General features: G+C 38.5%; 1 protein-coding gene and 1 long non-coding RNA gene across 7 annotated transcripts in view; one reads left to right on the top strand and one right to left on the bottom strand.

The window, feature by feature from the left end:
* Positions 1-3,019: 3,019 nt before the first annotated feature.
* CLPX (caseinolytic mitochondrial matrix peptidase chaperone subunit X) overlaps positions 3,020-21,397 on the bottom strand; it is a 33,144-nt gene continuing 14,766 nt past the window's right edge. For 4 of the 6 annotated variants that reach the window (XM_050967470.1, XM_050967473.1, XM_050967475.1 and 1 more), the window contains 11 exons: positions 20,786-20,940; positions 20,066-20,225; positions 18,068-18,109; positions 16,519-16,695; positions 12,193-12,357; positions 11,737-11,825; positions 10,972-11,136; positions 9,701-10,000; positions 7,570-7,662; positions 7,190-7,296; positions 3,020-4,952 (listed from right to left, as the gene is read on the bottom strand). In XM_050967470.1, the coding sequence (XP_050823427.1) occupies positions 4,862-4,952; positions 7,190-7,296; positions 7,570-7,662; positions 9,701-10,000; positions 10,972-11,136; positions 11,737-11,825; positions 12,193-12,357; positions 16,519-16,695; positions 18,068-18,109; positions 20,066-20,225; positions 20,786-20,940 (1,544 nt within the window). In that variant the 3' untranslated portion in view covers positions 3,020-4,861. The remainder of the gene's footprint in view (positions 4,953-7,189; positions 7,297-7,569; positions 7,663-9,700; positions 10,001-10,971; positions 11,137-11,736; positions 11,826-12,192; positions 12,358-16,518; positions 16,696-18,067; positions 18,110-20,065; positions 20,226-20,785; positions 20,941-21,397) is intronic. The other 2 variants (XM_050967471.1, XM_050967474.1) reach the window with 1 other exon arrangement.
* On the top strand, positions 4,949-8,114 carry LOC127058087 (uncharacterized). Its single transcript, XR_007776283.1, has 2 exons — positions 4,949-5,034; positions 7,965-8,114. It is a non-coding gene; the product is annotated as an uncharacterized LOC127058087 (long non-coding RNA).

Raw genomic sequence — 21,397 nt, 5'->3', positions numbered from 1 at the left:
GGGGCCCGCCTCGTCCTGAGCCGCAGCCAGCGGCGCGAGCGCTTCCGGCAGCGCACAGCGCCCCCTGGCGGCGGGGAGGAGCCAGCAGCGAAGCGGTGGTAGCCAGTAGAGTCGGTGAGGGATTATGAATATGTATATATGAATATTTATGAAGGGGAGGGGTCTGAGGGAAAGGGGCTAGGCGCTATGCTGGTGTAGGAAGGAAAAGGGTCTGGGCAAGGGCTGTGACTACCTGTAGCTGTGGATGGAGGGAGGGCTTCTAAAAGGCCGATGAAGGTGGAGCAGTCCCACCACCTCTCTCCCCTCTGCTCCCTTCAGCCAGTGACCGCAGAAAGCAGCTGCAACCACACGGTCATTTCTAAAGCCAGGGCCCAGGCCTGCCACTGCTGCAGCGCGCTGGAAGGGGTCCCACACTGCAGGGAGCACAGCGCAGGAGCCCCTCACCCAAAGAAACTAGAGCCGCTGTTTAACAGCGCCTGCTGCTGTATTACAGGCTGCCTTTGGCCTACCCACAACAGCCTCTACCTTCCTCACTGCTAGAGCTGGTCCTGATATATGCTGAGAAGTTAGTAGGAGAGTTGAGTGACCAAAACCCTACACTGCTCCAAGAGATCTGCTACATAACACCAACAGTGAGTCGACTGAAATCACAATGAAGTTGTCTTGCCACCCTTCTACCCCTAACATTGTCACTCACGCAGATGAGGGGTCAGTTATTGCAAACAAGAGCAGAGAATGATCCTGTAACCTGCGCAGTCTGGCTCCTACCACCTCACACAATCAGCCCTGGAGTATAGGTACTCTACCAAATTCTCTGCCATGAAAAACATGTCATGGCCCATGAAATCAGACCTCCCCTATGAAATCTAGCTACTGGAAGGGAGGAGAGGGATATGATCATGTCCCTGTCTCCAGCTGCTAGTCTGGGGCAGTAGAGGACTTACTCTTCCCCTGCACAGCCATGCTCACGGGCACATCAGAGCCACTTTCCTGAACCTACCCCATCTGCAGGAAACTCGGGGGCTAAACAGCAGCCCTGGAGTTCCTGCAGCTAGCGGAGGTTGACAGAGGTGGGTCTGATCTGATCTCCCCTGTGTAGCTGTGAGCATGCTGCAGCTGGAGGAAGTACCCAGAGGTGGGTGTTCTCCCCCAGAGAACCACAGTGCAGGTAAAGAGCAAGTCCTGTCCCTCCCCAGCTCAGCCGGGACTAGCAGCATAGGGGAGATCAGACCCATATCCACCTCCTGGAACCTCTTGCAGAAGCTCCAGTGCTGCTGCCTTCAGAGCTTAGCTGTGAAGGCAGCACAGAAGTGAGGGTGGAAATCCACGCCCCATGATTCTTTTGGGCCAGGACCCCCAGGTTACACCAATGAAATTTCAGATGTAAGCATCTGAAAACATGAAATTGACTAATTTCTAACTCCCACAGCTGTGAAACTGACCAGAATGGATCATGAATTTGGTAGGGCACTAAGTGTATGACATTGCCTTTATTGACTCCGCCTTGGAGGTGGCCAACTAGAGTCAAAATAGGTCAAGTGGGGCTACACAGCTGGCCTGAGTACATCTGCAATACCAGCTACTTGAGTGTAAATCCTCTTCCCATGACCTAGCAGAGTGCAGTGATAGGCTATTGCAGGTGTGGCAGGCAACAGTAGGAGAATGTCTCAAGCAGCAGCAGAATTAATGCACAACAGGTAATTACAAATCAACATGTAGGATTTGACTGTTACATTACTTAATATAGCCCAGTCAAAAAAATATATGCATTGACACGGCTAGCTACTAGTATGGCCTTGTTTGCCCCAGGGAAGGGGTCAAAAGCTTGTTATAGTGCACCAGTCTACTCCCTGCTGCTTCAATATGTTCATTCTAGCCGAACTAGCAGTTAAAGAACTGCTCTGCTGTAGGTTTGCTGGCCCAGCCACACTCCTGTTAGTCTAAATTCTTTCAGCTACAGCGTATGGATATCTATCCCATTCCCATAAACTCCATCCCCAGCTCAGTTTCCAGGAGCAGTGAAGCTGTGATTCCACAGACTGTACTAAATGAAACAGTGGAGTGATGGTCTAATTGAACCTTTTCAGTTTCTCTATCCACAACAGCACAGAACTGGTTTGATTTAGTCTGAAATGTTTTTGAAGCCTGCTGAAAATCTTAAGCAGCTGGTTTCTAGAATTTCCCCTCACACACGTGTCCCCAGAGGTAAATAGTCAAGTTTGTAAAACTCTTTGCAAAAAGCCAAATCCAACCTCTTTTCCTAGACCTTTGTGGGGGTTCATTACGCAACTCATTCTATCAAGGTACAAGGAATTGACACAGATAACTGCCACAATTGCTAACACAATTACTTTCTCAATGAGATGTATACACATGTACAACTCTTCTTCCCTCTTTCCATCACAAACATTGTTTGGTGCATTTTCCAAAAAAAGCACTGATCTTTACTTAGAGAGTCATTCTAGCCTTTTTATTGCTATTTTGGACACAGCATTTCATTTAAGCTGGACATTTCCCTTGGCTCAGTAGTATCCAAAGAGGAGATAAAGCAAGCATTTCAGTAAGGCAATTACTGTCTCTAACTAACTATAGAGAAGGCAGCTCTAAAACATCTCATTCCCTACTGTATCAACTTGATAAGATTTCAAATGAGCATGAAGATGCAAGAGGCCTTTAAGAACCTATTAAAATTAGGTGACTTTTTAATTAAACAATTAGTGGAAGAAGCATTTACCTGACAATACTAAGGTGGCTAACCAAAGGCAATTTATATTAAACAGATTTCATTCTCCCAAGTTACAGCTACTTTGCTTTTTTATTGTACTTTTGTTATATGTACCTTTAAATTTTAAGAATATGAAAATAGTCATGATTAGCTTGCATAATTCCCAAAGAAACTTTATTCTATTACATAGATTCAAAACTGTCTTAAATATGAAAGTGGACTCATCTGTGAATGTTCAATATGTAAATATATAACTTTAATTCAGCTTTTTAATGAGGATCCTGAACTCAAGCATTCTGGAAAATATTTTAATCATTTTATGTGCCATTACTTAAGTCTCATGCTTCATCTACAGAAATCTGTAATTCATGAATATTTGCTTTGTTTTATTCAAATACCAAATCTGCTTTTGAAGTACAAGTTGTAGTTATACCACATTTGTTTAAAAACATTTCATGATTACATATTAAACTAAGTTGTTTAATGGATTTTCACTAAAACATTTCTCAATCATTTAAAAAAGAATTAATAGAATTAAAAGCTATTAGAATTTTCATTCTACAAAAAGGAAAATGAGGTTAAAGTTACCAAAACTGGAAGTCTATCCAGAGTAAACTAACTATGGTTGCTTCTCCTGAAAGTATCCAGAACCTTGAGGGCAGCCTTTTCTGAACCATTACTGGGTAGCTTAATCAGAAGAAAAACTGATTCAATCTATATTTTTTGTATCCATTCTATATAAGCATGTATGTATTAAGTGACTGACAAACCATGTTAATTCTGAACTACTAGTGAAGAAATGAAGGTGTGGGCCAATAGAACAGTACCCATTCTGATCTAAAACATTCACTGTATTCCTATCCTAGCCTAAAAACTGTAAGGGTGTTTTAATTAAATTAACTAGCTTGACTGAAAACTTAACAAAAGTCAGCATAACTTAGAGCCACATATTGCTAGGAAGACCAAAACATCGAAGTTATCAGCATAGATTTTAATTTCTGAAATAATCAAAAAGATACAAGTCCCTTAGTGTTTTACAAATGTTTTCCTAAAGGATCAAGTTAATTAGAATGTAAAACCAAGTTAGGGCTTTTTTTGCTTTGCTGAAAGTCTAAAACCAAGAGAGACAAAAAAACACAAGATGCAACACCAGCATTTAAGCATATAACTTAAAAAAAAAAGCACTGTCGTAAACAGTCTCTACTGATTACATCAAAAATACTATACATTCACTTTACTTTCTTTCATCTCTTAATGTTATAAGAAGATAGGTGGGCAAACATCTGGCACCAAAAAACTGATGCATGATAGTTCCAATACTTTAAACAAAATGTACTATATAGAACATTAATATTTAAATTTTAGGCCATTTTAAAGTCTAAATCCACATGGTCTACTTCCTGTAAATTGTTTCCTTCCAAAAGAAATTCAGACTTCTGGTTCCACTTGCTTTCACAGTATTCTAAAGGATCCGTTAAAATGTACATATGATGCTAAGGTAAGTAAATAATGATATGATATTTGGTACTGCCGCCAATTATTGTAACAAATTTGTTACATTTCAGCAAAGTTGCATAAAAAAGGTCATAAAACACGTCTGATTTTTTTTCAAAATCCAGTTTAAGAAATTTTTCATGACAAATGTAACAAGTCTCTCCAGCATCCATTTGGGTTCCAAATGTACATAAATCAAACACTGGCATTTACAGTGAATGAACTTAACTCAAGTGAGTGAAATATATGCAAAATTAAGTTTGCTTATCCTCTATTTTATATTTAACGTGTTTTCCCATGTGAAGAGTAACATTATTGTAAAATAAAACTATTTGCGACACTTGCATTGTTTAAGCAACACCTTCTTTGCTTTTTAGAATTGTTAAAGCACATTTAAAAACTGAACAAAATGTAATGTACAATTTATATTTGAACATTATGCTACTGAAGTCCAAATAATGTCCACTGAATAAATCAACGTGATGTTACAATACATGATCTATTTTTTTTTTTTAAATAACAACTTTTTTGACCATGTATTATATCCAGGATAGATCCAATAACTTCAGTATCAGACTGTAATGCCAGGTAATGATCTTAAAAATAACCAAGTACTCTATATGCAGGAGAACACTGAACTATTTAATTGTTTGCAGCATCTGCTTGACGAGGCCAACCTTCTTCTTCAACTCCCGAGTCATACTCTTCTTCAGATGTATCTTTAGTCGGAGCCCTACAATTAAAAAGAATTGATCACATATTTTACAAGTTGAGAGGAGAATGCTGGTAGGATTACCACGGCTCCTCACAGACAGGTATTTCATAAAGCATCATTTCAAGTTGGATATGGCATGTGTGCTGCTTTAAATACTGGTCTCAAATGTCTCTTGGGGAGGTAATTCACTGATTAAACCTTATTTACTTGCTTGAAAAGGAAAATTTACATTCTTTATCACAAATTAAATGACCAGAAATAAATAGGATAAAGTTTAACTTTCCAATAAACACTGCAGGCTCCTAGTTATTTTGCAGTGCACTTCTTAACACTTAACAAGAGTGTTACTGAAGATAACACTTCCTACTTCAACAATCCCCTCTCTATCTGCAGGTTGAGCTCCTCAGAATTAAGCCTCAATACTGACTTGATAAATAATAGTATTATCTCCTATGATGTTTTGGGGAATCTGTCTACATACAACTTATGACTTCCAGTTGATGATATGAAATGCTTTAATGTGTACAGCAGAGTTTCCAAACTTTTTTGCTGGCATGACACCACTTTAGTGAAATATTTCCTCCTGGGATCCCAGACAGCATGGAGGATGCCATTTTGAAGAGCATGACCTCACACATGACCATGCATACAAAGTCATGCTGTGTGATGCAAAATGGCATCCTCTGCATACTAAGGATTGCTGCACCCCATCGGCTGATGGTGCAACCTCAAATCCCACAGTTCAGGAACTGCTGGTGTAGTGAGTCAGCCACCAGTTGGCAGGTGCTATGTCATGTACCTTCTAGATCAGGGATGGTGCGTGGTTGTTAAACCATAATGGGTTGCCTATGCAGGTGGGAACTCACTGGGACAATGGGTTGGCTGGAGCTCAGAGGAACAGTTCCCTGAACTTCTCCGCAGGGAGGGCAGAGTGGAAAATCACCAAACAAGACAAAGGGGCAGGGATGACAAAGCAGGGGTTTAAAACGGACTCTCAGATAGAACCAAGGGCAGGCTTTTGGACAAAGCATTGGACAGGAGAGAGGGGCATGCCTTTGTAACAGATAGCCCTGTTTTACTGCTGAATGTGCTGAGGATGGAGGAAGCTAGCTGCCTAAGAGGGGGGCAGGGAGAGACAGACACTCTATGATTTTGGAAGCCATGTGCAGAAGAATACTGGGTACCCCAGAGACAGGGATGGGTCACATAATAACTGCCCTGTTCTGTTCATTCCCTCTAAAGCATCTGGCATCGGCTGCAATTGGAAGACAGGATTCTGGGCCTAGGACAGCTTGGCCACATGGTCCCATTTCTAAGATAGAAATGTGTCAAGAGGCCAAGGAGAGAAACAGTGCTGCTGCCTACAGAGACCCCAGGGTCCAGTGTGTGAGGCTCAATACAGCAGCCTGATGAGTGTGCAGCCAGGGGGAACTCTACTAGTGCTGCATGTTACATCTCCATTATGCAGAAAGGGAATCTGAGGCACAGAGAGGTTATGCAGCTTCCTGAGGGTCACACAAGGAATCTTGTGAGAAACAGGAACCAGGAAAACTGACTCCCAGTCCTGTATGTTAAACACAGAACTGTCCCTCCCCTCTCCACATCATCTATTTATTTAGATTGGGGAAAAAACACATATCCAAGATCTAATAAAATCATTAAATCCCAGCAGAATTAAACTAGTAATTTCAACAGGAACTGAGGCAAGTATACCCTCTGCCATCTCAAAAATATTATCAAACAGATGTATTTTGCAGCATGCCTAGATCATCAAATTCAGCTATTTCCAACCCAGGAAGGGGAAGCAAGCTCCAGTGTCCTGGAGCCCTCACAGAACACAGAATTTTTTCTTTTCAGCAAATACACCACCACTCAAATAGCCTTAGTGATATATTCACAATTAACTCATCATACACTTTTTGTTTTCTGTTTCTAAAGAAACACACACACACTGGGAAGAGTTAAAAACAGAATGTAATACATTTAAATTTAAAAGTTACAAAACAATTTTATATTTTTAGATATAATATGTAATATAACAATGGTAATAAAAAAATCCTAAATCACTAGTACAGAATATGCATTAAGTGCCCTATATCTACCAACTATGTATGATATACACAAAGTTGGAAGATTATTTTTGGAACATGTATGTGTGTAGAATTTTATTTTATTAAAAAAACCATTTGTATGAGGCACCGGCTGACTGACTGTCTAGACTATTAGTCTGGCTGGAATTGCAATTCCTCTGTTACCTAATATATCCTGGTTCTTTTTTGCCTTCCACAACTTCTTTGTCAACCTCCACACATACAATGTCAGAATTGGGTACTTCGAACATGGGCTCCAGCAACAACTTTTCCTATGAGCAAAGAGAAAAGTAAAAAAATCATGTATACAATGCTTTGCACAAAAGTAGTTCTGAGAGTCACTTCATAATAGTGGATACTGGACTGGAAGAAATCTGACTAGCTATTGTCATTAGGACGAAATTTACTTTGCAGATCTTAATATCCTGCCTAGAGATCCTTTTTTAAGCATAAGTTGTCTTAGCAAGAAGAATACTTACAGTCAAAATACATTATCTACACCTAGTGAGGCTGATAACACCCCCTAAAAAAGGCTGCACACTTACCATTATAGATCGAAGACCTCTTGCACCAGTCTTTCTGTCTAGCGCCAGTCTGGCTATAGCCTTCAGTGCATCCTCAGTAACAGTCAATTCACACTACATACGTAAGAATACATTAAATTTTGTTGAAATATTTCATTTGTAACTTTCTTAAGTCCATGGTTTACCCATCTTTCATTTAACAATAAATACATTGTGCAAAATCATTTAATAAAAATATTATGAAATAGCTAGTTCATGAAGTAGCACTTCTAATTCATCTTTTGGAAATTTTACCTACACAATGTATTCACCATAGAACAGATGTTAACATAAGCGCTTTGATGATTTTGTCATAATCTGCTCTTGCACCTCCCACCTTCCTTTAAAAAAAAAAATCAATCTCTTTTTTGGGACAGGTTCCTTGGACTGCGCAAGTAAAGCAACAAGAAAACCACAGCTATATAAATACTAAAGCTAATATGTATTAAAAAAATGGGACAAATTTGCACCTAATTTAGAGGGCTGAGTTATCATGAATGGAATAAAATATTATGGTTTGCAGATAATTTCCAGTTCGTTTGTATTAGATAAAAATCTTCAAGTACCTGCTTTTCAGTTGCAATTACAGTATGGTGTCTCCTACCATTTCAATATAGCTGCATAGCTGTAAATGTGTCAAGAGACTAGGATGCATTCAACACAAAGCAGTGATGAATAATGGGTTATGAAGGCCATTTGCTTAGATTCTGTACAGGTGTATTTACTAGTGGCCTCTCTATCTTGTCTACACTACAGACCTGAACACTAGTAACAGAATCATTTGTATGGAATGAGTTCAAGTACAAACCAGTTAAACTGTTTCCCCAGAAGCCATTTAATTTTAAGACAATTACTTTTAAGTTTTGCCTTGCCACCACTCACCAGTGCTGTCCTAAAACATTTCTACTGCAATGTCCCCTGTTCATTCAGGGAGATTTCGCAAGACCACTTGCGCACGCTTGGACTGTAGTGGGAGGACTAGATGAACAGTTTCAGCTTGTCTTCATTCACAGTGGCACTAAACTGGTTCAGACTGAACCAATTAAGTTGTAACTAGTTATTAAATCTTCTGAAAGAATCTGGTCTAATAATTGGGTAGAACATTGGAGGCTTGTGTGTGTGTGAACAGTATTCTATAAATGCTGCAGGAGCAATCAATTAATTTAAAATTTTCTAGCATAGATCAAGCTCTTGAATTAGGTACTAATGTGTTATAACACACATTATTAGAAAAAGGCTGAATTATATTTTTTTCTATAGTACCAATGCACTAGGTGCTTTATAGAGACAGATATGAAGACAATGTCCCTGCAAAGGGTTTACAATCTAACTAGACAACAAACTAATGAGAGTATGATGAGTGAAGGGAATAAGCTACAAAAAAGGCAAGCTGATTAGTGAAATTTAGCATGTCCTTGGAATGTTTGCAGTTTCTAGGAAGAATTTCAAGCATCTAATATTTTAACACTTCTGAGGGGAAGACTATGATTAAAAAGCTTATTTTGGAGGAAGCAAAAAGTGGAAACATAGCAGATTAGGAAAAAACCCTTTCCCCAAGCCATAAGCTACTCAAATCAAAATAGCTTTGAAACCTGATTCCAAAACAGAACACAAAAATATCTCGCTAATGGAATAATGCTAGTAATTCCATTATATCTGTAGTGAGACCAGGCAATCTTTCCTCCACTGAAGATAGATATTTTGAAAATTCAGCAATTTAACAAGAAATTACAGCATACACAGTTGGCCAATATGATACAGTACTCTTAAGATACTGAAAATAAAGAATACATTTCTCATGTAGTTTTTTTGATTACTTAAGAGAAGCCCAATAAATGTAATAAGATCTTGCTAATCTCTTTGTCCCTGAAAATTAAAATTCCTAGCACCAAATCAAGTAACTAATGTAGTTACTGAAGCAATGAACAGGGATTCTCCCAATGAGTGGGGATTTATGCAACTCCCATTACTTACCATTCTTTGATAAGACAATGAGTTTATTTTCTTTAGTCAAAAACCAGACAGTATATCTTTATATTGAAAAAGCCTTAACATTAATTCCATAACAAGGATACCAAAAGGATGTCAATTAGTAAGACAAAAAAAAACGAACCTTGTCCATGCTGAATAATGCCTGGTATTGAGGAACAACAGCATTTCTTGGCTCAGTAAGAATCCGTACAAGTGTTTTCTCATCCAGGCTGTGCAGGGGAACCACCACAGGTAAACGTCCCACAAACTCTGGAATCATGCCAAATTCAATGAGATCTCTGGCTTCCACATGCCGCAACAAGCGATCTTTTTCTTCAATATCTTGCTGTGTATTGGACTCCCCACTTATGTTAGCGAGGTCAGCTGCTGCAGCAGCCCTTCTGCCTTTTCCCAAATTAGATGGCGTGCCAAAACCAAGATACTGCAAAATAAACACTGCATGTTCATGGAAGAGCTACAGTTACAAGTTTGCTTTAATTTTAACGTTGTATGAATTAACAGAAACCTGTTGTAACAGTTAGTTCTCTCAGCAAGGCACTAACATATAGTGACTACTGATCAGGCATGAAGGAATTAAATACTTTTCACAAATTAAAATGTGATTACATTACATATCTTGTACTAGTTGCTATGTGATACAAGCACCCTCCGATAACAATAAAGCGTACTCTTCCAAAGTGAAACAGATGATCATCTAATAAAAAAACTACACCAAAAAGCTTTACAAAGCTTGGGGTCAGAACTGGAGACATAGGGTTACCAGATAGCAACTGTGAAAAAACAGGACAGGGGGTGGGGAGTAAGGTGACTATATTAAGAAAAAGTCCCTTTAAAAATGGGACTGTCCCTTTAAAAATGGGACATCTGGTCACCCTATTTAGACATCTGCTGGAAGTGGGAAACTGACCCAATAATATAGCACTACATAGGCTTCTTATGTCATCCAAAAAAGAGCAAAGTCGTGTGTCTCCAACTGCTGATAAATAAGGGGGATTAAATATAATATTAGAGAGAGAGAGAGAGAGAGAGAGAGAGAGAGAGAGAGAGAGAGAGAGAGTGTGTGTGTGTGTGTGTGTGTGTGTGTGTGTGTGTGTGTGTGTGTGTTTTTCCAATGCTTGCTCTCTGCTTCAAGCTTTCTATGCATCATATCATACATTTAAAGGAAATGTGATGGTAGGACACCTCCCCAATGGAATGGTTCACACAGGAACCCCATTTTTAAAAATTAAGGGACATTACACCACATTCACAATTAACTTTTTAGTACTAGAATTCAGTTTTCTCGGTGCAGATACAGATAAATACAGATAACCCTTCCAAAATCATTAGCAAAAGAGCCACTATACATTCAATACGGCTAAAAAGAGCTATCCTAAAACAATGTGTTCTCACCTTTTCATTTTTCCTCCTGCTGATGATTCTGTCAAGACCATTAAAGGCACCAGAAGCTACAAAGAGGACATTTGTTGTATCAACCTGCACCGTTTCTCCACGTAACTTACGGGAATTTTTTTCTGGAACGTTCACTATTGTACCTTCTAGTAACTTTAACAAGCCCTAAGTAAAAACAGAGAGGTAAAGGCAGTAAATAAAGAATCCACATTGTAGCTTTAGAACAGAATGCACATCAAATCCTGTAACCTACTCACACCGGATTCAATGAGACTGACCACCTGAATATGACAAGCAGGACTTGGCCCACAGGTTCCGAGTACTTGAGAATTTTATCCAAGGCCACATCAAGAGCCAGTGGCAGAGATTGGAACAAAACCTAGATTGCTTGTCTTCTACATGCCACCTCCCATATGAGAAGAATTGTTTTTAAAAATGTTTTTCAAAGTTCTCCATGAGACATCAGTGATGAAGGGTTTTGGAGAAAGTGAAAAAACAGCATCTAGTGATTTTCAGTTTATGTAACTTGATACCTGAAAGCAGATAAGGATGATTTCTAATAAAAATTCCACTGAGGGTTTTTTGGGGAGTGAGGGAGGTGAAGAGCAGAATGGGGGCTAAGGGGCTTTTGATTAAACTCTAGAATTCAATGAAATATGAATCTATACACAGACAATATCTGCAACATGACAAGACAACATCAGGGACTTCATGTACTTTAACGATTTGATTTACAAGGCTGAAATAAAAAAACTGCATACTTACTTGTTGGACGCCTTCTCCTCCTACATCTCGTAACTGATGAATGCCTGGCACACTGCCAATCTTATCTACTTCATCCAGAAAAACAATTCCTAAAGTACAAGGAATATATTTAGAGAAGATGCTATTTGTAAGAGAGAAATTTATCTATGCACAGAGAAGAGTGCCATCTTAAATAGAAGAGATTGCTATAGCAATGTTACAGAATGCTGCATGTTACATAAGCGACTTGCTGGATAACAAGAAAGGAATAACTTGTTACACCTGTTCATAATCATTTTTAAAATTAATTTACTAAGTTTTGAAAATTCTTATTAATCAATCAGTTAGAAGTATATATATATATACACACCAAGAATGCTAAACTATTAAAATGATTCTTGGCACCAACTTACAGAATGTAATTGGGTCATGTAGATTTTACAGACAAACATCAGAAAATACATGGTCCAAGTTTACCTTGTTGAGCTTTTTCTACATTGTAGTTGGCATCTTGCAGTAGTTTTGCAATAACAGATTCAATATCTTCACCTACATAGCCAGCTTGAGTCAAGGTAGTACAATCACAGATAGCAAAAGGTACATCAAGGCATTTAGCTAGAGTCTGAGCCAGCAGGGTTTTACCTAAAAATTAAAAAAACCAAACTAATATTTGTTCTGTAATATTCATAATGTATTTCTGTGGCAGTATACAAGACTACAAGCATTTTTCCTCAATGAACATAACCAGTGTGGCATTCTTCATCATCAGACAGCTAAACATTCAACAATGTTTTCTGGGTAAGCGAGCTTTGTCAAAGAATGTATGCTGTCATCTTTTGATTCTGCCAAGTTGCGTACATTTTAATGACATTCTATTAGTTTGCTCAGGATTGCCTATGATACATACACTACAGTTAACACAAGTTTGTGTGTTTATATATTGTAACAAGTGTGTGCCAGTATAAACGAAATGTTATATTACTAGTGCCATTCATCTGTTAACTTTCAGGGCACTATGGAAACCCGATCTGTTTATTCAGGTTTTTGCCTGAAACGAAGAGTGGCATAGCCATACTTTGGCTGAGAGAGTACTGAGTAAATAATATCCTGTTATGTTTGTATTTTTACATACATGCACACAGACTTCTGAGTAAAATATTATAAAAACTGAAATACAATTTTTCCTTTTTAGACCCTACAATAGCTCTGGCTTAGAAGGTGAAACAGCATCATCCTCTAACCAGGACATGTCATCTTGAGCTTGCCATGAGAAGTCTGCAAACTATAAACATTTTTTCTAGTTACAGAAAAGTTATATTTTTAACATGGCTTTAATGACTGATTACACAGTTTTCTCCCCTTAATGAAGGAAGATTCAGTAGCATAGCCTTTTTCTCCCTTCCCAACAATGCTAAGCACAGGTGGGTAGAGGACCTGTGAGTCATCAAATACCATGCATCACTTGCAGCTGCTATTAGGGGTACAAACCCCAGAGACCATCTTTGCTGCTGCATTTTGCTGTTTAAAAGATGTTTCAATTACAGTCATGCACATGGACATTATTTTTCCTCTAGTGTTAGAGTGAATTAAAAATCAGAAGAGTGATGTCTTAAAATGAATAGACCAAAAAGGTAACAAGCAAGAAGTCAGTTCACTATGGAGTGACTGACATGGATGTCTATTACTCACACTAAGGACTTGTCAATACCTAAAATGCTGCATCGTTGTAACTGCACTGCTGTAGCACTTCAGTGCAGACACTACCTAAGCTGACAGGGTTCTCCTGTCAACACAGGTAATTCATCTCCTCTACAGATAGTAGCTAAGTCAATGGGAGAATTCTAGTGCGTTTCTGCACTGGGAGTTAGGTTACTATAGCTGCATCTAGTGTTCCCTCTAATTTTTCCCACCCATGCGTGGAATGAATTTTGTTATATGCATCAATATGGAGGTGATGTGTGACACATGACTTTCACATTAGTGCACATAATAAAATGCATGTGGTGGGGGTGGTACCGAGGAGTTCGGAGTGTGAGAAGGGGCACAGAAATCAGGTAAAGGGTTGGAGTGCAGAGATGTGAGGGCTCTGGTTGGGGGTGAGGGGCTCAGGGCTGGGGCAGAGAGTTGTGGTGCAGGGGTGTGAGGGCTCCAGCTGGGAATGCGGGCTCTGAGGTGAGGCCAGGGATGAGGGTTTGGGGTGCAGGAGAGTGCTCAGCGTGGAGAGAGGACTTCTTCCAGCTCTCTCCCCCCACAGCAGCACCTAGGCTTGGACGGGAAGAGGCGCCTCTCCCCACTGCAGCAGCTCTGGGGCTGGGGCCACAGGATAGGCGCCCCTTCCCCAGCCGGGTTTGGGACAGAGTGGGACGCCCCATCTGCGGCAGGTTGGGGACTGGGCTAGGTGGGGCCAGGGGGTGCTGCTCCCCCGGCTGATCCCTGGGCGGGTTCCTTGAACACTTGCGGGGCGCTAAATAGGCTGCTGCGCGGCCGCACAGCTTACAGGGAATTTAGGCTGCGTCTCTCATGGCTGTGGATTTTTCACACCCTGAGAGACAGAGCCATACTGAAGTAAATTCCCAGTGTATAGTAGGCCTAATTCACTACATTCATCAAAATCCTAAGAGGTGGGAGCATCATTCTACACAATACAACTTAAGCTCACTGGGTATTCCACACCTCTGAAGATCAGGTTCCAAGTAGACACATTTTGCATGTCATAACCACATTTATTAAAGCACCTGCAACGGACTGGATTTAAGGACTGGTTATTTTCTGAGCATATAGAATTTCCTGATACTGAACTGTGTCCAGGAAGAGTTTGCTTTGATTTTGTTCTTCCCTACCTGATTCCAGACAATTCTGTTTCCACGCTATCAGTCTATAGGAACTGCCGTTTTTCACTGCTAGTAGCTGAGGTATGATTACAACATCTTCCTATAATCGATTCTAGCAAGGTATTTATATGATTGTTCTGGAAAACTGCCTGAACCTTGCAGTACAATTGATTTTTGACCAAGATGAGCCACCCACATTCCACAGTACACATTATGGATGTATCTGTGGGTAACACCAGATGGCCACCTGTCTTCTTGGATTTGAAGACCTTTGAAAATATGATTTGCAGGCATCATTATCAGGATATAAAAATTGTGCATGGCACTTTTTTCTTGTAGTCCAATGATTACAGTCAACACGGTCCTGTGCTTGAAAGAAATCATCATAGTGGATGCATCTGAAGTATGGCAGAGGGCAAATCGGATCAGACAGGTAGTTGGAAAGGAGGGAGGTGTAATATAAGCTGGCAGTACCCAGGTCTGAAGTGCAGAATTAAAATGCTAGCTTTATACTATGGAGGAAAAGCTCATTTCAATCTGTTTTTAAGTGAACTCAACATGCAGCATGTTTCAATATAGATTTCTTGTAGTTTAGGATAAGCACATACTACACAGCAAAGGCTGGAGTTTAGCATTTCTATTTCCTGCTGTTTTTCTGTTGCCAAAAAGAACCACCAGAGACTGACATTTCTTAAAACAGGAACTCAAAAATCTGTCCTGAGTCTGGTTCTATTCAATATCTTCAAAAATTATTTGAACAGCAGCATAGAGTATACTTAAAAAGTTTGTAAAAGCAGCAAAGAATCCTGTGGCACCTGCTTTTACAGATCCAGACTAACATGGCTACCCCTCTGATACTTATAAAGTTTATGAACAATACCATGCTGGGAGGGGTAACAAGTGCTTTGGAGGACAAGATTAGAATTCAAAATGATCTTAACAAACTGGAGAAATGGTCTGAAATAAATAGGATGAAATTCAACAAGGACAAACACAAAGTATTACATTTAGAAAGGCACAATCAACTGTACAAATACAAAATGGGAAATGACTGCCTAGGAAGGTGAACTGCAGAAAATGATCTGAGGCTTATAGTGGATGACAAACTAAATGAGTCAACAATGTAATACTGTAAAAGCAGCAAAGAGTCCTGTGGCACCTTTGAGACTAACAGACGTATTGGAGCATGAGCTTTCGTGGGTGAATACCCACTTCGTCGGATGCATGTGATACTGTAATGTAACGTAATACTGTTGTAGAAAAAGTAAACATCATTCAGGGATGTATTAGCAGAAGCATTGTCAGCAAGACACAAGAAGTAATTCTTCCATTCTACTCAGCACTGATAAGACTTCAATTGGAGCACGGTGTCCAGTTCTGGGCACCATACTTCAGGAAAGATCTGGACAAATTGGAGAAAGTCCAAAGAAGAACAACAATAATGATTAAAGGTCTAGAAAACATGACCTATGAGGAAAGATTGAAAAAAAACTGCATTTGTTTAGTGTGGCGAAGACAAGGTTGAGGGTGGGAACACACTTGAAGACTATTATATAAAAGGCTGTTATAAAGAGGAGAGTGAAAAATTGTTCTGCTTATCTACCTAGGACAGGACAAGTAGTAATGGGCTTAAATTGCAGCAAGGGAGATTTACGTTAGACATTAAGAAAAAATTCTCACTGTAAGGGTGTTTTAAGCACTGCAATGAACTATCTTAAGAGGCTGCGGAATCTCCACCATTAGAGGATTTTCAGGATAGGTTAGACAAATACCTGCCAGGGATGATCTAGACAACACTAAGTCCTGACTCAGTACAGGTGACTGGACTATATAACCTATCAAGATCCCTTCCAGTCCTACATTTCTATGATTCTATGTCATGATTTTATTCACTCAACTGGTAACATAAAAATATTTGTAGCTTATCTGTTTCCAAGGTACTCAAAATCTACAGAAGTGTTAAATTACATACCTGACCCAGTTGGTCCAAGCAGCAAAATATTACTTTTTTCAAGATTTATGTCGTCATGGGTTGAATCTAGTACTTCGCCTCCTCGTTTCTCCTGAGGCATCTGCTGGTTCACTTGTTGCTGCATTGATGCTCCTAAAGCATTACCATGGGGACTTATTCCAGCAATCTGCAGAAGTTCTGAAATTAACAATAAAAGCTTTGTTTGAGAACCAGGTTTAACTTAAACTGACAGAGTCTGACACTTCTGTTGAGTACATAATTAAAATTTTAACTGATGGTTCCTGTAATCTTTCAATGGTTTGTTCTGTGAGCCAGTAATCCTACTTTAGAAAATACTGCAATCTACACACCAGATTGCAACACAGTTAGCATAAACACCAGAAAAAGAGTAACTGCATTCACCTATGTTTCAATAAGCATATTTTTACATATTTGAAAAGATATTTCAAACAGAAATAGAAATTGTATAGAAGCTTATCTAAAACATTCTAATATATTAAACAAGTGCATGCAAAATTCCTAGTCCACACACAAAACAAGTAACCAAGTATTTTTTCCTATACATAAATATATATAAAATCAAAAGGCACTTAGATACCATAATGCCTGGCAAAGTATAAGAACTCATAAAAAATTTCAAACTACTAATATACACAAAAACTATGCAACTACGCTAAAAAGTGACTATATTAAAATAACTTCTAACAATAGATCTGAGACTTAGATTTAGTGGTACATTACGGTCTTTATTTTTTAAATAGTTTTTTATTCATTAGTACTGCAGTGCCAACAGAAAGATGAGAGAGTGAACTGGATTCTATTCCTTCTCATTCATCAACAGAATCTTAAGTAGTTCCAATTGCAAGGCAGAATTTTGTAATTTAAAGAAAATGGAATTGACCAGGTGTAACTAGGATTACAAATTGGTCTGCAGAAGCCTTATTTACAGATGATGGATGCTGCATGAGGCAAGAAGAACCCAGTTTGAAAGTCAGCTTGTAGTTAGAAAAAAACCTGTACTTGTGAGCTGAGCAAATATGACCAGGTATCAATGAGACAAACATGGAACAACACAATGCCATTTTGACAGTTACTTTTCAGAGTACAACTATGTTGTAGCAAATACATTAATATAACATTGCATGATTAATACTATATGAAAGTTGACATGAGGCTTTACCTACTAGGCAGTGATTCACATTTCCTTTTGCCTTAAAAAGTTGGTATCAGATAGAAATTCATGAAATTATACACTACAAATATCTCAAACTGAGAAAACAAGTCTAAACTTTCACTCTCTTTAATCCAGGTTAATTCTTTGTACGGACACTTATATAGAAACTTGTAGGTTAACACTTTACCTGCCTTCCATGTAGAATTATATACAAGGTAAAATCCTGTTCAGTCACAAATGCTCATTACAAGAACTACTTGTAAAAGCAAGCAGAATTTGGCCCATAATTTCTACCAAGCCACCACTAAACCACTGTTCTGATGTTAATTTCAAGGGTAGATATTGCAGAGGAGGACATGAGGAGAGTTCACTTACTTGTAAATCTGTACTCATCCTCCCGTCTTCTTATTTCTAACTCTAAGAGAGAGGATGAAAACGGTAATATAAAAAAATATATATATATATTTGCTCCACCTCTTGCCCTCTTCTGAATACATTTCATGGTGAAATCAAGGTATTACAAACAAGAAATCCCCATGTTAGTTTTTATTTGTCAGATCTAAGAGCTCCCTATCTGGGACTACTTAGTCATCTAAAATTGATTACCTGCTTCCTCTAGATTACAATAAATTAGCTGTTTTTACATCTAAATCTTAAAATATAAGACACTTAGTTAAAAAAACCATACCAGATTTAATCTGGATTTTTAAAAATTATTTTAAACTAGCATTGTAATACTTTGATACAAGATTATTCTAAATTTTTTAAAAGACTATCAATTATAATTGCTAATTTTAATCTCTCTGGGGCAGGAAGTGTCTCTGTTCTGTGTTTGTATGGTGCCTAGCACGAGATCCTGGTTTGTGCTTAGACCAGAGGTCAGCAACCTTTGGCACGCAGCTTGCCAGGGAAAGCCCCTGGTGGGCCAGGCCAGTTTGTTTACCTGCCACGTCCGCAGGAACGTCCGAACGTGGCTCACACTGGCCACAGTTCGCTGCTCCAGGCCAATGGGGGTGGCAGGAAGTGGCAGCCAGCACAACCCTTGGGCCGGGCCGCTTCCTGCAGCCCCCATTGGCCTGGAGTAGCGAACCACATCTGGTGGGAGCCACGATCAGCTGAACCTGCGGACCTGGCAGGTAAACTAACCATGCGGGCCCGCCAGGGGCTTTCCCTGGGGAGCTGCGTGCCAAAGGTTCCCGATCCCTGGCTTAGACCATTAGTCACAACTGCAATACGTATAAGTAATAATACAATTAGAAATCAGAAACAGTTTTAAGATAAAATGCAGAAAATGTGATTAATAAAGCATCTTTTTTTTAATGCAGTTAGCATACTAAACCTCAGATTTCAAGTCAGAATGACACTCTATAAATCAAACTGAGTGAGCCTTGAATCAGTTATCAGAGTTTAATCTCACTTCTAAAAATAAAGTAAACTGATACTACTGCATAACTATTGTGCAGCTAAAGCACAGCCAACAAGTAACCTCATATGAACTTGTTGGATATTTAACAATATTAAACTGACCAACAGTTTCTGTTGACTTAGGAACAAAAATATGTAGTTAATTATTCATCAGGTTATACTAAATAGAATACAATTTCTGTCTTAAACTCCTCTTGGTTATTTCTTGCAACTGAACACTACATATGTTGCTCAAGTAGTAAAGCAGATTAAAAAGAAAAAATTTTAATAGGCTCACTTTATAAAGCACTATCAGATTCACTTGAAAGGGTGCCACCAACAGATGCTAAATATTTAAATAAGTTAGAAATTGCCCATGATGCCATAAAACTTCATGGCTTATTCACATAATAGTTACAAAATTTACATCTAGTCAAAGGTTAAAGGTACACCATGCAGCTAAAAATCATTTTAACACAGAACATAACTAAGAAAATTTAAAATTACTTTCAATTAACAAGTGTTAAAAGTTATTTACTTTTCATTATTTATGTTACATCTTTACATCTTGCACATCACTCAGCTTAGCAAACAAAGACAATTCACTTTGCTTGCTGGTTCTCATGCACTGACAAGATTGCAGCATATGAAAAAGCAGTTGCAAACATTTCAGAAGCTTTAAATCTAAGCAAATCTTTTTATTGAAAAATATTAATGGAGGCATTCATAGAAATAAGTTTTTGAAAATGTTTGCTTTTATCTAGCATTTATGTCTACACTAGCCAATGAAATCATTTAAGGAGCAAGTAATATATTCTTCATGCAGGTAACATATACCACTGAATTCATCTGAAGTTTTACATGCACAATGGCTGCTTGCATTTATTATAGCATCACCATAAGTACAGGAGAAAAGTCCACAGAGACAATATACTTTATAATCAGAAAAATATGAAACATTGTACAAACCTCTCGGTGTTAAAGAAGTCTGCTTTTCAACTTCTGCTTGCTGTCTCAGATTAGCTGGGATATTGTTGTATATTCTTTTGTAATGATTGTACACAGCGACTGAAAGCACCTTCTTGGCAAAAGACTGACCAACAACATACTTGTCGAGGTAGTTGTAAATCTGAAAAATAAAACTAACTTAATAAATAAATAATTGTATTTCTAAGCCACTCATGCACGATAAAAGCATTACAGGGCGCTCCAGGTACAAAATTAACACAGACTACAGAGATCTAAAACTGAACAAAACCTGAGTTTAAGAGACATCAAATTCTGAAATTCTAATACATAGAAGAAGCTGAACTCCAAGGCTTTGGAGCACAACGTGGATGGACCATAAATGGAGGCTATACTAACTGATCTAAACAGACTTGATTTTAAAATTTTATATCATGGTTTGTGATACAAACTAATAAAGGTTATGGAAATGAGCATTAACTATCCAATACATACATACAACCACAGATTATGAAACTAACAATTTTACCTTCAATAAAATACTTCACTGCATCCTGTAGAATACAAGTAGTAAATGTTTAAATCTTGGAGAACCAATTTTTATCATTTCTTGGATTTATGTCCCACTTGAATTTTAAAACTTTGATACAGATTTTTAAAATTAAAACATTCAAATATGCTATAATGCAGATAAGTAAACTGTGGTGAAATTAAGAGCCATACTTTTTTTGGTGGTGGAGGTGGCTTTTGTTGGAATGCCAATTTCACAGCTTCTGCTGCTGATTCGGGCTCTTTAATGATGCTCTTCTTTGAGTCTGCCTCTGACAGCACAACAAAAAAATGGTGACATTTTTCACACTTCACAAAACGGGTGGAGGCTGTAAAAAAAAAGTAAAATGACGTGGTAAGAGACTGTTTAGACAACATTCATTCAACTTTCTACTTTCATGCTACACAGAACTTAAACATCTGTAATAACAAACATTCTGTCAATTCCCTTCTCTGCTTCCAAGGTATATTTTAAATTGGGATAACATCAAATCAAGAGACAAAATTAGTAAATACTCTACATTTACGCAGCACTTTTCATCTGTTCACCTCAAAAGTTTTACAAAGCATTTAAAAGATAGTGAAATTCATACAGAGAGGCAAAGCAATTTGTCCAAGATCAGACAGTGACAGACCTAGGAAAAGAAGGCAGGTTGCTATTTCTAGTTTGGTGCTCTGCTCAGTAACAACTGTATTCGAAGGATGAAATTCACCCAAATGTGGCAACCTCTTTTATGCTACTTGAGACATGTGGAGGGAACATAAAATACACAGGGAGCTCTATAA

Source organism: Gopherus flavomarginatus, chromosome 9, assembly GCF_025201925.1.
Source record: "Gopherus flavomarginatus isolate rGopFla2 chromosome 9, rGopFla2.mat.asm, whole genome shotgun sequence".
Classification (NCBI taxonomy): domain Eukaryota; kingdom Metazoa; phylum Chordata; order Testudines; family Testudinidae; genus Gopherus; species Gopherus flavomarginatus.
Note: the sequence above shows the minus strand (reverse complement) of the source record. Positions and strands in the feature narration are given on the sequence as shown.